This window comes from Eulemur rufifrons, chromosome 10, assembly GCF_041146395.1.
Source record: "Eulemur rufifrons isolate Redbay chromosome 10, OSU_ERuf_1, whole genome shotgun sequence".
Lineage (NCBI taxonomy): Eukaryota > Metazoa > Chordata > Mammalia > Primates > Lemuridae > Eulemur > Eulemur rufifrons.
In genome coordinates this window covers 36,152,713-36,168,922 of record NC_090992.1, presented here as the reverse complement: position 1 = coordinate 36,168,922, position 16,210 = coordinate 36,152,713, and the positions used below count along the sequence as shown (strand labels likewise).

General features: G+C 58.9%; 1 protein-coding gene across 6 annotated transcripts in view; it reads left to right on the top strand.

Moving 5' to 3' along the window:
• Positions 1-16,210, top strand: part of IQSEC1 (IQ motif and Sec7 domain ArfGEF 1) — a 359,867-nt gene that overhangs the window by 308,537 nt on the left and 35,120 nt on the right. For all 6 annotated transcript variants that reach the window (XM_069483981.1, XM_069483983.1, XM_069483987.1 and 3 more), the window contains 2 exons: positions 6,003-6,294; positions 11,499-12,748. In XM_069483981.1, the coding sequence (XP_069340082.1) occupies positions 6,003-6,294; positions 11,499-12,748 (1,542 nt within the window). The remainder of the gene's footprint in view (positions 1-6,002; positions 6,295-11,498; positions 12,749-16,210) is intronic.

The window sequence follows — 16,210 nt, the reverse complement described above, 5'->3', positions numbered from 1 at the left end:
AGAGGGTATTCCCACCATGATCACACAGCTGGTGAGCAGTAGAAGGAGACTTCCAGCCCAGACCAAGGAGCCCACTCAGCACCCTCGCTTGGGAGAAAGGCAGTGGCCTGGGGGGAGACTTTTCCCATAGCGTTGACGGTGTCTTTCGCCCCAGGGCAGTGGGAAACTCAGGATGCTGTCCTGTAATGGTCCAGTGCCTCACCCACCGTTTCCCCACGTGCAAATAACACATGCCGTCTCCCGAGGAGGAAGGCGTGTTTGGAAAACCGGAGACAGGGAGAGGAGCTTGCAGTGACCCTTCAGTGACCAGACCTTGGAGGCCCCGGGCTGAGGGAGGAGGAGGACTGCCTGCGCCCGCGCCTGGGATGGGGGCGCTGGGCCAGAGCGTGGGTGTGTCCGCATGCAGCTCCAGACCCTCACCTGCTCTGTGGCCCTGTCCTCTGCTGGTGCCACCACCAGGGGCCCCATCCTGTACAGGTGGAGTTCATCTCGTGTCCCCTGGCCTTTCTTGTCTTTGCTGGAGGCCAGGTGTTTTGGGGACCCTTGGGCAGTTGTCTCTGGTCCTCACATAGCAAGACCTCGTGTGGGATGGATGAACTGCACACATGTGCTCCGAGTGATCTACATGGTGAGGAGGAGTGTGGGGTGAGGGTGGCCTTGTGGAAGAGGGGGCTGAGACCTCAGTGTGGCCCCTCCAAGGCCAAGAAATACAAGTAAAGGCTGCAGATTCAGATGGGCCATGTGGTACTGGAATTGAAGTCCCTTTTATCACATCTCTGATGAGCGTCTGACCTGCCCCAGCTGGCACACCTGCAGTGGCAGAGACCTCAGCACCTCCTAAGCAGCCCTAACCACACGAGAGCAGCCTTCCTCAGACGGGGTGGCAGCGGTCATAGTTCTGGTCTGCCCGCTGTGGGAGTCCTCTCCAGCCTCGGCTTGCCAGCCTGTCGGAGGCTTGACGCTGGGGATCAGATCGCCTCCCCTGGGGCTGCTTTCCTCCTGGCTGAGCAGTCCCAGCTCTTGTTAGTAGAAATCCAGTTTTTCTCCTGACACACTGTAATTTGGGCTTGGCAAATGGAGTCTCTCTCATGTGCCAGCTGGGGTTAGCTGTGTGGAGTGCTGTGTTGGAAGAGGGCTGAGCCTCTGCCCAAGATCTGCAGGAGGGAGTCTGTCATCAATTAGCAATGTCTGCGCGCCAGGTGAGCAGAGGGTGGGGCAAGCACCTGCCCCAGGTCTGCCGACCCGCCCTGGGGCTCTGGACAGTCAATGCGGCTCCCAGACTGGGTCATCCACTATGATCTGACAATCGTAGCGGGCAACAGGGCAATTTTTGCTCCTGGCTTTTCATTCACGTTCATGACTGGCTCTCAGCTACATCGAAGCATCAGTTCATGTTAATCTTAGGCTCAACAAAAAAATCCCCAAGTCTTTTTCATAAGAACAGCCATCAAACCAGATCTTCCTGCCATCTTGGTGTTATTTCCATTATATGGATATAGAATTAATTTAAATCAATCCTTTGCTGATGTGCATTTAGATTATCCCCAAATTTTTGTAATTGGAAACACTGTGGTGAAAATCCTTGCCTCTACCTCTGCGTGTATTGGTCTTATTTCCTTAGCACAGATCTCTGGAAAAAGGGGTTGCTGAAGCAGGAGCGTCTTCTGCTGGGTGGCAGCCACTCAACTGCCATAGAACGTTCCAGAGACTCTAAACTGTCAGGAATGCTCAGGGACTTGGAGCAGGTGCCCGGCCCCGTTTTCTGATCTGCACGTGGCCCAGGCGTCTGAGAGAGCTCATGAATTCAAGAGTGCAGTTGGGGACGGACCCTGGTGTGTTCAGTCCCGTCGGACGGACTGGGGCTGTGGGAGAAGCTTCCCCCAGGGAGCTGAACTGGGCGGCCAGACATTGAGCAGCTAAGCTCAGGAGGTCAGAGGCCGTGATGGGGTCTGGGCAGTGGGGGCCGGCCTGGCTGTTCAAAATCCTCACCTAGAGACTCGTATACTCTGGCAAAGTGTGACCCTCGTTTTACAGCCAAGATCTGTGTCACTAGGGCATCTGTCCTGCCATGAGGAGGGAAAGGTTGACTGTTGTGTAAAATATGACATTTCTTCCTCCCAGAAAGAAACTGGGGGCTGAGCATTGTGCTTAGAGCCTAGAGCTTCTGGGTGTGTAGAGGAAAGCATTGTTACGGTTCAGACAGAAAATAGCCAGGCGTCTACATGATTTAAGTTTGATGACTGTTCCTAGCTAGTCCCCTGGAAAAGCTATACCAGTTTACTCCCCGACCAGCAGATCCGACAGTGCCCCTTGCCGCATGCGCTTGTCAGCACTGGGCATTTTCACTTTTAAAGACATATCTTTTCATTTTTCAGTTTAGATGAACTCAGATTAAGAAAACTCTGTTTCAGTGTCTAATACTGTGTAGCTTCTGATCGGGACCGTCAAGAAGTGACGTTCTCAGGCTCAAGGTGGGTCCGTAAGCTGCATGGAAAACCCATGCTATTCTCACCTTTGTCCACACGTTTGTGAGGGACGCCTGGTGGTGCCGTGCCGGTTGCAGGAGGATGGCCTGCCCGTTTCTTTTCTTTTCAGGATGGTTTGAAGTTGGCTTTGATTTTTTGGAGTGTGGAAGGGCTGCCACATTCCACAGCCCGAGGGGATGCCACTCACACAGACTCCACAGGACTTGGTGACAGATTGGCTGGGGGGTTGGCTGGGGAGGAGGGACTAGAGTGCTGATGCCCAGGACCCTGCTCTGGGATCGGAGCGGAAGGCTGGGGGCGGCTGTCAGACCCCCCTTCCTGGAGAGGATGACCTCGCGAGCAGACTTGGACTGTCCCAAGCACGTTCTGGACCTGCCGACCCCACCAGCCAGGAGCCTGGCAGGGCCCAGAGTGGGAGTCCTGGGCTGGCACAGCCAGAAAGCGGTTGCCTGCCCCCAGCCACCTCCCTCTCAGTCCTGTCCCCAGAGTGCCCTTGCCTTCCAGGTGACGCCCACTCTGATGTCCTGCCCATCCTGAGTTCAGCAGCCGTCATCGGCTTCTCTTTCCTCACTCCCCTCTGCCCCAAACCATGGCCGGCTGGGAATGACGGCCACCTTCCAAGGTCACAGGTGGGCCCTGGCCCCCGCTGACTCCCCACTGTTGGGGGAAGAATGCCCTGTTCGCCTGCTCACCGCCGTTTTCAGGGCAGATAGGAAAGGGCTTGGTGAAGAGTGAAATCCCTCCAGACTCGAGAGGTGGACATTGCTGCTTTATTTGGGGCTCCTAGGTCAGGGGCAGCGCAGTGAGGGTCCCAGCCCGCCACTCCCTGGAGAGCCTCCTGGCAGCGCAGGAGTGGCCCGTGACCACCGAGGGGCTTCCTACTCCAGGGACCTGCAAGGACACTGCCTGGCGGTCTCTGTGTTTCTGTTACTTCTCGGTTACGGGATTGTTTTAATTCTCTCAGTAGTAGAGACCTAGCTACATCTCTTTAAGGACAAGACTTTGTTTCCTGTCAGCCTCTTGCCCAGAAACTCAGATTTGGCCCCTGGCCGAAACATTTCCAGTTTGAGGGATGCGTGCGTGGAAATACGTCCTTGTGATGTGCCAGCAGACTGTGGAGACAAGGGAGAAAGGGAGGAACTTGGGGCCGGAGCAAAGGCCCAGGTTTTGGGGTCAGGCATGGTGGAATGGGCTTCCCAGGGGAGCCTGGTCACTCCTCTGTGACCTGAGAGTCAACTGCCTGAAGTCTGAGATGGGCATTCGTTCCCTACTGCATGTGACAAGTGAATGGGGTCCTAAGTATTTCTAGCAAGGCATTATTCAAAGCTTTGTCAATAGGATGGGAGAATTTTAAGATCTGCCTGTCCCATCCCTGTTCCTCCAGCCAACGTATACACGCTAGGCCCAAAGAAAGCTGCTGTGGGAGGGGGATGCAGGGGAAGGGGATGGGGTGACCCCTGTGATGTTGGGAGAATCTTAAGGGGTAGGGTTCCTTGGATACCTGGAAGGTATATGATCCAACCCATTTGCTTTACAGATAGGGAAACTGAGACCTTGAAATGAGGGACGACCCACCCTGATTTGTGGCCAGTTAAGGCAGAGGCAGGTGAAGAGCCTGGGTCTCCTCTGCTCATCTCTTCTCCTCACCTTGGCCCCTAGGGAGCAGGTGGAGTATCCTATTGCTTGTCCCAAAAGGCCAGAGCCAGTTAGTGGAGTGGTAGTCTTGTCCCTAAGCTACAAGCTGGAAAGCAAGTGCAGAAATTTGCAGTGTAGCCCTGGCTCGGGGTGGAACTGGCCTCAAAGAGCAGGCTGCCCCCACCACCTAGGTTGCTGGCTATGCCCTCTGCTCCAGCACCTCCTTCCCTGAGCCCCCACTCTGGGTTTCCTTGGAGTTGGTGAACAGTCTCACATTCTATACTTGGCAGCGGGGTCCTGCCAGGCCCCGTGAAGGGCGGCAGGAATAGAAGCAGAGCGGGCAGGGGTGGGCCCATTGGCCCCAGGCTGTTGCATGCAGGGTGTTCCCACTGGTCTGAAGAAGGGACCATTGAGGAAGCACCGCAGCCTGGGTGAGGTCTGTGTTGTTCCTTCTTTCTGCCGTGCCCTTCCAGTGGGACCTCCACCCTGGCCCCGGGGACAACAGCGTCTTTAAAGTCCCTTCCAGGCTGAAGTTGAGTGATTTTACAGGGACAGGGAACTCGGCAGGGTGACCAGAAGTTGTGTTAGAAATTCATTGCTTAAATTTCTCCCTTCTTTCCTTGTCTTACACCATAAATCAGTCTGCAGCAGAAACCAACATCTGCACAAAATGAAACGTCTTCTGAGTTCATGGGTTAGGATGAGACAGCCCATGCGGCATGTCCCCACCAGTTGGCCCAGCTCCTGCACGATGCTTGGAGAGGTTGAGGGGATGTCGTGGGGGCGGGAGGCAATGAGGAGGAGGGGAACACTCGGTCTCAGGGTCCCACCAGCTTGGCCTTGAATCCTGACCCACCTGCTCACTGCCTAGGTGACCTCGGGTAGCTCTTATGGGCCTGTCTCCTCACCCGTAAAGAGGGAGCTAGTAGTTCCTCCTTTGCAGGCTGGTTTTAAGATTTAGAGAAAACGTGCATACAACACTGTGTTAGTTTCTAAACCTGCCGTAACAAATACAGATGGGGGGGCATAAACAGCAGACATTCATTTTCTCACAGTTCTGGAGGTTGGAAGACCCAGATCAAGGTGTGGGTTGTTTCTCCTGCGGCCTCTCTTCCCTGGCTTGCAGTTGGCTGTCCTCTCCCTGTGTCCTCACGTGCTCATCCCTCTGTCCTCATCTCTTCTTTGAAGGACACCAGTCATATTGGATTAGGGCCCACCCTAATAACCTATTTTAACTTAATCCCCTCTACAAAGACCCTATCTCCAATGGCAGTCCCATGGTCAGGTACAGGGGTTAGGACTGCAGCATACAGATCGGGGGGGTACACCTCAGCCTGTAACTAACACCAGCACAGTGCCTGGTCCCAAGTAGGTGTGCCATGAAGAGTCACTTTTGTTAATTATTGCTTTTTAAAAAAGGTAAAAAAAAAAAAAAAAAAAAAAAAAACCAGTGGTGTACTTCCTGCGGGTGGTAGGGAGACGGTGACAGGATTCACCAGCCAGTATTTACTGAGCACCTGCCAAGTGCCAGGCACTGCTCCTGGTGCTGGGCATCCTCAGTGACCCGGTGGGCCGGAGGACATTCTTGTGTGGGAGATGGACAGTCAGCATAATCACTCAGTAAAGTGTGTCGCGTATGAGAGGGTGGCAGGTTACAGAGAAAACGAAATCTGAGTGAGTGCAGCAGGATCCTTAGGCAGGTCGGAGCGGAGGGTCTTTGTGGGCCACCCTGGCTGTACATAGATCCACCATGGGGCGAGGGAGGAGCAAGGAGAGCCCCAGGGGCTCCTCTTAGGCTGTGTGGGCCCACCCCCTTCCGCAGCCTGGCGCCTGGTTCTGGTTTCCCACTCACAGGAAGTTTCTCACCTCTCTCCTCTGCAGCGTCGAGGGCGAGGCCCCCAGCAGTGAGACCGGCACGTCCCTGGACAGCCCCTCAGCCTACCACCAGGGCCCCTTGGTGCCCGGTTCCAGCCTGAGCCCGGACCACTACGAGCACACGTCGGTGGGAGCCTATGGGCTGTACTCGGGGCCACCGGGGCAGCAGCGCACGCGGAGGCCCAAGCTGCAGCACTCGACCTCCATCCTGCGCAAGCAGGCCGAGGAGGAGGCCATCAAGCGCTCCCGCTCACTCTCTGAGAGCTATGAGCTCTCCTCGGACCTGCAGGACAAGCAGGTAGGTGGACACAGCCCTGGGGACCACACAAGGACAAGGGGCAAGGCAGCTCTGTCCACTGCCTGTGGCCTCCCCAGGCATGATGGCCAGCAAAGGAGTCTCTGCTGTTAGACAGCTCTCTCCAACAGGTTCAAGCTAGGGGGTGTTTGCTAACGATCCAGCCTTTGCCTCAGCCTGAGCTCTGCCCCTGTCTCCTCCTGGAAACCTTTTGCCCCAGCTTGGCTCGGGCTGAAATGCTTGAAGGGACTTGATTGTCTGACATTCCCTGTGGAGACTCACGTAGAATTGTCCTTTGGTGAGGCCTTTGTCCAGATTCCGTGCCCCTCAGGGCCGGGATCTGGGGGCTGCGGTGGGCATCTGAGTGTGATAGCCCGGCACCACCAGGGCACACAGGCTGCGTGGCCAGCCACAGAGGTTCTGAAGACCCAGGGCAGACTGGGAGAGGGAGCCCCCAGGGAGAGAAGGAGGGAGGTCAGTTTACATCATAAATAGCACAAGCTCCGAAAGGAATGCCAAGCCTGTCTGCAGCCAGTGAGGTGAGGTTGCTTTTTATATCCCTCTTGGTTCACAAGTCTGTGTTCTTGTGGGGGATTGCCTCATGGAAGCTGCACGCCCTCCCCCAGGGGCCTTGGTCCAGAGAGATGGCCCGGACCCACCACAGGGTGGGCACCTGTGTGCGGAACAGAGGATGAGCAGCCTGCCTGCTTGGCTGGGCTTGAGGAGGGACCAGAAGCAGCTCTTCAGGGTCGAGGGGAGAGAGGAGAGTCCTGTCTCCACTGGGGCGGTGGAGGAGGGGAGAGCTAGGATGTGAGTCCCTGGGAAGCAGAGAGCTCTCACTTCCAAGTCCCTCAGAGTGCAGGCACATAGTAGGCCCTTTAATAAGGACCCGAGTGAATGAACAGATGGATACAGGAGTGAGCCAGTGAACGAACAAGTCTCGTAGCAGTTTCAGGCTTCAGGAGAACCCCTGGGCTGCCAAGCCGCAGCTCGGCAGGCTGCAGGGGCAGGCTGCGGAGTCTGCCTTGCCCAGCTCCTAGGTGCTGAGCTTCGGGCGGGCTCCTTGTAACTCCCAGGCAGCTGGCTGTGCCCCGGCCCAGCCTCAGGACCCTTCCCAACCGCCCCCAGACTCCATGCCGTAGGTGTCACCTTGCCCTCCCTCCTGCCCACAGCTATCCTACGGCCCAGCCTGCCTTCTCTCTGCTCCCCAATCTTCTCATTTGTCCTTTCAGGAGCAGAGGTCTGGGCCCGTGTGTCCCCGCTTCCCAAGGGAGTGGTGTGGACTGCCCAGGGTGGGTCTTCTCTCCTGGCAAAGAATTCCTTACTTAGCCACCCTCCCACCTGCTCTCAGTGCCGCCCTGCCACTTTGGCCAGGCCAACAGCAGCGGGGAACAGCCTCTGTTCCATTTATCCGGTGTGCCCAGATCCAGAGTAGATCGCAGGTAGTTTATAGTAAAAGGCATCTGCAGCAGGACATTAGAACAGTAATGAGAAAGGTTGAGACTCAGTAGAGGCTGGCTGTCTGTGAAGACGATTGTATGCTTAGCACAGGCCAAATACGGCTGCAGCTGTTGGTTTTCCTTCTGTGCGTATCAGCTGAATGCCCCCGTGTGCCAGACGCTGCGGGGGAGCCAACAGTGAACGAGGCGAGGCCCTGCTCTTGAGCTGATGCTGTGGTGCAGGAGATGGACCACGAGCAAGTTAGCAGTCGAGAGACAGTTGGATTCCAGAGAGTGATGCAAACTCTAGAGATTACTAACTTGAGGAAGGAAAAAGAGTGGCTGTGGGCGGTAACAGCAGTAGATAAAGGTAGAGAAGAGCACTCTAAGGTGGCATGAGAACTGGGTGTTCCAGGAAGAGGCGAGAGCCAGGTGCAAAGGCCCTGAGGGAAGAGCAAGGTTGGTGTGTGAGAGATGGAAAAGAAGGCTGGGAAGAGGCAGTGAAGAGGCAAGAGGGAGGAGGCAACATCAGGGCTACTGAGCATTCGACACTCTGCTGAGCCTCCTGGCAAGCAAGGCAAAAGTGGGAATAGCACAGATTGCATGGGAACTGCCAGAGGAAAGTAGGGTGCCTGATTCCACAAGGAGTTTTAAGTCTGGGTAACACAAAGCCTCATTTTAGTGAAAGGAACCCAACAGGTAGTCTCATGTTCTTCTGGTCCCCGGCCCTCTGTACTTCTTGGTGGTTTCCTGTCCTTGAGAGCAGGAGGCCTAGGTGGGCATCACACACTGTCGCTGTGTCATCAAGCAGTGACAGTTCTGCTTTGTGGAAGGGCATCTCTCTCGGTTCCTTATCCCCACTGTTCAGAAGTGTCCCTTTCAGGGTGAGTGAGGGCCTGACGGGAGAGCCTGGCCACGGGGTCGACTCCCGTACCCGTTGTCTGCGTGGCCTGGGCCGGCTGCTTCCCTGCCCCAAGCCTCTGCTCATCTGAGAAGTGGGGGATTGAAAGCCCTCGGGAGGTCAGAGGTTGCTGTGAGTGTCAGATGAGGTGTGTAGTCTCCAGCACACACAGTAGGTCAGCAGATGTCAGTGGAATTCCTGCCCCTGGGTTCCAGTAAGCATTTAGACTGGGCGGGGTGTTAGTTACAGTTCAGAAAGAACGACCATGGTGAGTTTGGGGGATGAGCAGCCCTAGGTCAGTGCGTGTCCCCTTGAGGAGGGACTACGAGGGGCTTTAATGACTACATGTGCCTGTTTCTGCTTTCCTGATGTCCCGTTGCCCCCAACACACATGCAGACTTGAGAAAAAGGCCTCAGGAAAACAGGGCGGCTGCCTGGTGTGTGAGGTCCAGAGTTAGCAGGCAAGACAGCCCTGCAGTGAGGTCCAGGCCAGAGCTGGTGGCCCTGGTGCTTATGGTACCCCCACCCAGGGTTGACGAGGGACGCCAGGAACATGGGCCTTCTCGGGGCAAAAAGGGAGGGAGGGAAGAAAGGGCTTCCCAGAGTCCAGCCTCAGGCCCCTTATTGGCCCTGTGGGCCTTCTTAGTTCCACTCACAACCTAAAAAATAGAAACTTTCTGCTTACAGATGTGGAAGTGAGGTCATCTCTTTGGACAGCATTCAGTAACTTCAGGGGAAGAGAAAAAGCAGAACCACCCTGGCTGACTCTGGGCCTGGCTGGGCTTAGAAAAGTCATTTTGATCCCCACCCTCCAGCTCTTCTCTGCCCAGCCTGCCCACCCCCTCCTGCAGGCCCCAGGAGAGCTGAGGCGCTCACCGTTTGGGGCGCTCTCTGGGCCTGTTTCACAGGTGTCCCTGAGATGGATTGGCCCCACGGAGACTCCCGACACGCTGACTTCGCCAGGAGGCGAACAGAAACACGAAGTCACTTGCCTGGGCCACCTGCCTGGGAAGCCAGAGGACCAGGCTCCATACACAGGCCTGCCAGGCCCACAGCAGCCCCGAGAGCCCCCTGCACCTGCCTCCCTCACCCTGACTCAGGCCACAGCCTGTGTTCTGCTTGGCGTCTCTCTGTTCAGTTGATTTCAGTTGTGTGTCTATGTCTGTCTGTTCTGCTTGACAGACTCTTGGCTCCTCGAGGGCAAGGACCTGTGCGTCTCCCTGTCTACTGTCAGGTTTGGTGTGATGGCTGGTGTGTCATGGGCCGGTGGGACCAAGTGGGCAGGTGCAGTGCTTTGCCTTGATCCTAGGGTCCTGAGACCTCTCCCAGCCCCTCATTAGATGGCCACCCTGCCCCAGCACCCTGAGAGGCCTGGCATGGTGCAGAAGCCAATTCCTTATCTTGCTTTTCTTTGATTCACACAGAGTCAGCTCCGGCTGCAGGGGTGAGTTTGTTTTTTGGGAGAAGGCACAGGGAGCAGCCTTCATGGCTGTCCTTGGTTGTGGGTGGGCCTGCGTCAGCTTTAGGACTTCGGGAGGCCCGTATGTCACACTGGGGCTCCAGAGAGCTTGCCGGCCCGCCTCGCTGCCTGCAGTCCTGCCCTTGCAGGATGATGGCTGTGCACCCCATCTCCAAACGCAGACACAAGCCATCGGGAACAGTGGTGCCCAAGAGCGAGAGCTGCTCGGAGCCTGCAGGCCTCCAGAGTGTGTGTTAAGTCTCGGCTCTGGGCCTCCATTAGCCCATCTATAGAGGGAGGGAGCTTGGGGGCCTGACAAACTAAACACCTTCCAGGAATGCGGCTGAGGGTCTTCTAGCCAGTTGCCCCTGTGCTTGGCAAGTGCCAAGCCCTTGGCCTCTGTCTTGTTGGGGCTCACCACAGTCGTAGCAGTTGGGCCCATTTTATAGATGAGGAAACTGAGGAACCACACAGGTCCAAGGCTTATCACACAGCTAATGAGGCACAGAGCCAGGATCAGAACCCAGGCACCTGGCCTTGAAGCCTGCTTCTCAGGGCAGCAAACCTCGTGGGTCTCCCTGAAACTCAGTGACCCCTCTGGCCACAAGAGCTGGCTGATGCCATAGAAAAGAAATGAGTCTGGAAGCCTGCAGCTCATCCTCAGCGCCCCAGGCCCTTGCTGAGCTCTTTGGCAGGTCTCTTAAGCGGCCTGGGCCTCAGGTTCCTCTTCCCTAGAGGGGCTGGCCTCACTTCTTCCAGCATCTCCTAACGTGTTTTCGTTAGATTGCATGCTACAAGGTGCACTTGGGCCAAAGGCGTCTGTGACCTAGGCGGCTTGGGAAACACAGCATACTGTATCCCACTGCCTTTTAATGGCCGGGTACAGTGGCTCACACCTGTAATCCTAGCACTTTGAGAGGCCGAGGTGGGAGGATCGTTTGAGGTCAGGAGTTCAAGACCAGCCTGGGCAACACAGTGAGACTCCATCTCTACAAAAAATTTAAATTTAAAATTAGCTGGGCATGGTGGCACGTGCCTGTAAGTCCCAGGTACTTGGGAGGCTGAGGCAAGAGGATCGCTTGAGCCCAGTTGTTTGAGGTTGCAGTGAGCTATGATGACACCACTGCCCTCATGCCCAGGCAACAGAGTAAGACTGTGTCTCCCCTGCCAAAAAAGGGGGGGTTCTGAGAAAGGAAGCATATTTGTATTCACTTTAGTGGACCCATATTTCACATAAGCCCACCAGCATCCCTCAGCAGTTGCTCTAACCAACTTTGGGATGCGCCGAGATCTTCCCAGGTTGCTCCTCTGCAGGGTTAGGAAGCAAGAACGAGCTTGGGTAGCGCTTTGGTAGATGTCACGCTGTGCCTGCCTGCAGGCTATCCTCATTCTTCTCTCCTCCCCCCAGGTGGAGATGCTAGAACGAAAGTATGGGGGGCGCCTCGTGACCCGCCATGCGGCCCGCACCATCCAGACGGCGTTCCGCCAGTACCAGATGAACAAGAACTTTGAGCGCCTCCGCAGCTCCATGTCGGAGAACCGCATGTCGCGCCGGATTGTGCTGTCCAACATGAGGATGCAGTTCTCCTTTGAGGGGCCTGAGAAAGTGCACAGCTCCTACTTTGAGGGGAAGCAGGTTTCAGTGACCAATGATGGCTCCCAGCTGGGGGCCCTGGTGCCCTCTGAGTGTGGTGACCTTGGAGAGGCATCTAACCTCAAGTCTCCGGCCCCCTCCAGCGACTTCGCAGATGCCATCACAGAGCTGGAAGATGCCTTTTCCCGGCAGGTGAAATCACTGGCCGAGTCCATCGATGATGCTCTCAACTGCCGCAGCCTGCACTCTGAGGAGGCTCCAGCCCTGGACACTGCTCGGGCCCGGGACACTGAGTCCAAGCCGGCCCTGCACAGCATGGACCACCGCAAACTGGATGAGATGACAGCCTCATACAGTGACGTCACCCTGTACATCGACGAGGAGGAGCTGTCACCTCCTCTGCCCCTCTCGCAGGTGGGGGACCGGCCATCCAGCACCGAGTCGGACTTGCGCCTGCGGGCTGGGAGTGCCGCCCAGGACTACTGGGCCCTGGCCCACAAGGAGGACAAGGCTGACACGGACACAAGCTGCCGGAGCACTCCGTCACTGGAGCGGCAGGAGCAGCGGCTGCGGGTGGAGCATCTCCCACTGCTCACCATCGAGCCGCCCAGCGACAGCTCTGTGGACCTCAGCGACCGCTCAGACCGTGGCTCGCTCAAGAGGCAGAGCGTCTACGAGCGCAGCCTTGGGGGGCAGCAGGGCAGCCCCAAGCATGGCCCCCACAGCGGCCCCCCCAAGAGCCTCCCCCGAGAGGAGCCGGAGTTGCGGCCCCGGCCCCCCAGGCCCCTGGATAGCCACCTGGCCATCAACGGCTCAGCCAACCGGCAGAGCAAGTCTGAGTCGGACTACTCAGATGGTGACAATGACAGCATCAACAGCACGTCCAACTCCAACGACACCATCAACTGCAGCTCTGAGTCATCGTCCCGCGACAGCCTGCGGGAGCAGACACTCAGCAAGCAGACCTACCACAAGGAGACCCGCAACAGCTGGGACTCGCCCGCCTTTAGCAACGACGTCATCCGTAAGAGGCACTATCGCATCGGCCTGAACCTCTTCAACAAGTGAGTACCCGAAGGGGGGGTGGCCACCTGCCTGCGCACTGCTGACCAGAGAGTGGCCGCGGAGGACGAGCAGGGCCGGCAGCAGCCACAGCGCTGGGCCTTGGCAGGTGAGCAGGGCTGAGCTCCCACCTGCCTGCACAGCGCCAAGTTTGAGGTCCAGAGTGAGCACATGTGGGCAGGGCAAGACCCCACGCAAGGTGTTAGGGGAGATTCCCGCTGTGAAGGAGGCCCGGCCCCTCCCAGGGCCACTGTCGTGAGCATGGCAGATGCTCACAGGCTGAGTGGGGCAGAATGGGGCCTTTCTGTGGGGAAGCATCTTGAGAGAGGGTCATGAGCCCGGAGTCCAAGGCCTGTCCATCATGTCACCCCCTTGTCTACCACAGCGAGAGGGTATGTCGGGCCATGTCCTGCCCAGCCTTGCTTGTCAGGCTCAAGGTGATGCAGGGCACAAAGGCCTTTGAGCATGACAGGCTGTGTTGGGGCAGGGAGGAGGGACCCAGGGACAGATGCAGGCTCTACCTGGGGCCGTATCTGGGGGTGACACCCAGGGGCAGATGCAGGCCAGACCCTGGGGCCTTCTCCATGGGGACAACCCAGGGGCAGATGGAGGCCGGACCTGAGGCCTTGTCCGTGGGGACACCCCAGGGGCAGATGGAGGCCGGACCTGGGGCCTTGTCCGTGGGGACACCCCAGGGGCAGATGGAGACCAGACCTGAGGCCTTGTCCATGGGGACACCCAGGGGCAAATGCAGGCTCTACCCTGGGGGCTTGTCCGTGGGGACACCCCAGGGGAAATGAAGGCCAGACCTGGGGGCTTGTCCGTGGGGACACCCCAGGGGAGATGGAGGCCAGACCTGGGGCCTTGTCCGTGGGGACACCCCAGGGGGGCAGATGGAGGCCGGACCTGGGGGCTTGTCCGTGGGGACACCCCAGGGGCAGATGGAGGCCGGACCTGGGAGCTTATCCGTGGGGACACCCCAGGGGCAGATGGAGGCAGGACCTGGGGGCTTGTCTGTGGTGACACCCCAGGGGAGATGGAGGCCAGACCTGGGGGCTTGTCCGTGGGGACACCCCAGGGGCAGATGGAGGCCGGACCTGGGGGCTTGTCCGTGGGGACACCCCAGGGGCAGATGGAGGCAGGACCTGGGAGCTTATCCGTGGGGACACCCCAGGGGCAGATGGAGGCAGGACCTGGGGGCTTGTCTGTGGTGACACCCCAGGGGAGATGGAGGCCAGACCTGGGGGCTTGTCCGTGGGGACAACCCAGGGGCAGATGAAGGCCGGACCTGGGGCCTTGTCCGTGGGGACACCCCAGGGGCAAATGCAGGCTCTACCCTGGGGGCTTGTCCGTGGGGACACCCCAGGGGAGATGGAGGCCAGACCTGGGGGCTTGTCCGTGGGGACACCCCAGGGGCAGATGGAGGCCGGACCTGGGGCCTTGTCCATGGGGACACCCCAGGGGCAGATGGAGGCCGGACCTGGGGCCTTGTCCGTGGGGACACCCCAGGGGCAGATGCAGGCCGGACCTGGGGCCTCGTCCGTGGGGACACCGCAGGGGCAGATGGAGACCAGACCTGAGGCCTTGTCCATGGGGGCACCCAGGGGCAAATGCAGGCTCTACCTGGGGCCGTATCTGGGGGTGACACCCAGGGGCAGATGCAGGCCAGACCCTGGGGCCTTCTCCATGGGGACAACCCAGGGGCAGATGGAGGCCGGACCTGAGGCCTTGTCCGTGGGGACACCCCAGGGGCAGATGGAGGCCGGACCTGAGGCCTTGTCCGTGGGGACACCCCAGGGGCAGGTGGAGGCCGGACCTGGGGCCTTGTCCGTGGGGACACCCCAGGGGCAGATGGAGGCCGGACCTGGGGGCTTGTCCGTGGGGACACCCCAGTGGCAGAGGCAGGCCGGACCTGGGGCCTTGTCCGTGGGGACACCCCAGGGGAGATGGAGGCCGGACCTGGGGCCTTGTCCGTGGGGACACCCCAGGGGGGCAGATGGAGGCCGGACCTGGGAGGTTGTCCGTGGGGACACCCCAGGGGCAGATGGAGGCCGGACCTGGGGCCTTGTCCGTGGGGACACCCCAGGGGCAGATGGAGGCCGGACCTGGGAGGTTGTCCGTGGGGACACCCCAGGGGCAGATGGAGGCCGGACCTGGGAGCTTATCCGTGGGGACACCCCAGGGGCAGATGGAGGCCGGACCTGGGGCCTTGTCCGTGGGGACACCCCAGGGGCAGATGGAGGCCGGACCTGGGGGCTTGTCCGAGTGGACACCCCAGGGGCAGATGGAGGCCGGACCTGGGGGCTTGTCCGTGGGGACACCCCAGGGGCAGATGGAGGCCGGACCTGGGGGCTTGTCCGTGGGGACACCCCAGGGGCAGATGGAGGCCGGACCTGGGGGCTTGTCCGTGGGGACACCCCAGGGGCAGATGGAGGCCGGACCTGGGGGCTTGTCCGTGGGGACACCCCAGGGGGGCAGATGGAGGCCAGACCTGGGGGCTTGTCCGTGGGGACACCCCAGGGGCAGATGGAGGCCGGACCTGGGAGCTTATCCGTGGGGACACCCCAGGGGCAGATGGAGGCAGGACCTGGGGCCTTGTCCGTGGGGACACCCCAGGGGCAGATGGAGGCCGGACCTGGGGGCTTGTCTGTGGTGACACCCCAGGGGCAGATGGAGGCCGGACCTGGGCCCTTGTCCATGGGGACACCCCAGGGGCAGATGCAGGCCGGACCCAGGGCTGTTTCTGGGGGAAGGAGGACACCAGGTCTTGTGGAGCCACATGACTTGGGTTCATGGAGCAGCGCTTCCTGTGGGGGTCCGGGAAAGGTGCTGTCGGGCCGTCCTGAGAGCAGATCCAAGGAGGGACGGGTATTTAAAGCAGGCTATTCTTAGCAGGGCCAAAAATAACATGAGGAAGGAGAGAGGAGGGCTGAGCACTCCCTCAGGGGACGCCGGCAGGCTCTTGTGAAGCCAGAGATGTCACATTATTTCCATCCCCAGGGCCTCTAGGATTTTGGGTCGTCAGATACTGACCTGGCACTGACTCCCTGGGATTTGGGGACATGGAAGGGATGTGGCCAGCCTACTTGGTGGCTTCTGACACACATCCTGGGAGCCTGGAGCACACAGTCGTTTTCCCAAATGGTCACACAGGGGTGCTGAGTGGCACAGTGGCCCTTTGAGGCCAATGCCAGGCTGCACTTCCTTGCTCCCTGCTGCCCCCTCTCCTAGACTAGGGGACAGGGCACTTCTGAACCATCCCTGGTACAGATGGAAGCGCTGTCTGGGGGGTATCAGAGAGGCCTGTCCTGGGAGGTGGGTCTGGAGAATGGGGCATTCACTGCTAGCCACGGGCCGTGGATTGTGGGTCCTGGTCATCTCTCATCTGCCAGGAGTGCTTTCTCCTGAGCCTCCAGTCTGCTGGTGGCCTTCTGCACACGAGGGCCAGCCCCACCGCCAGCTGA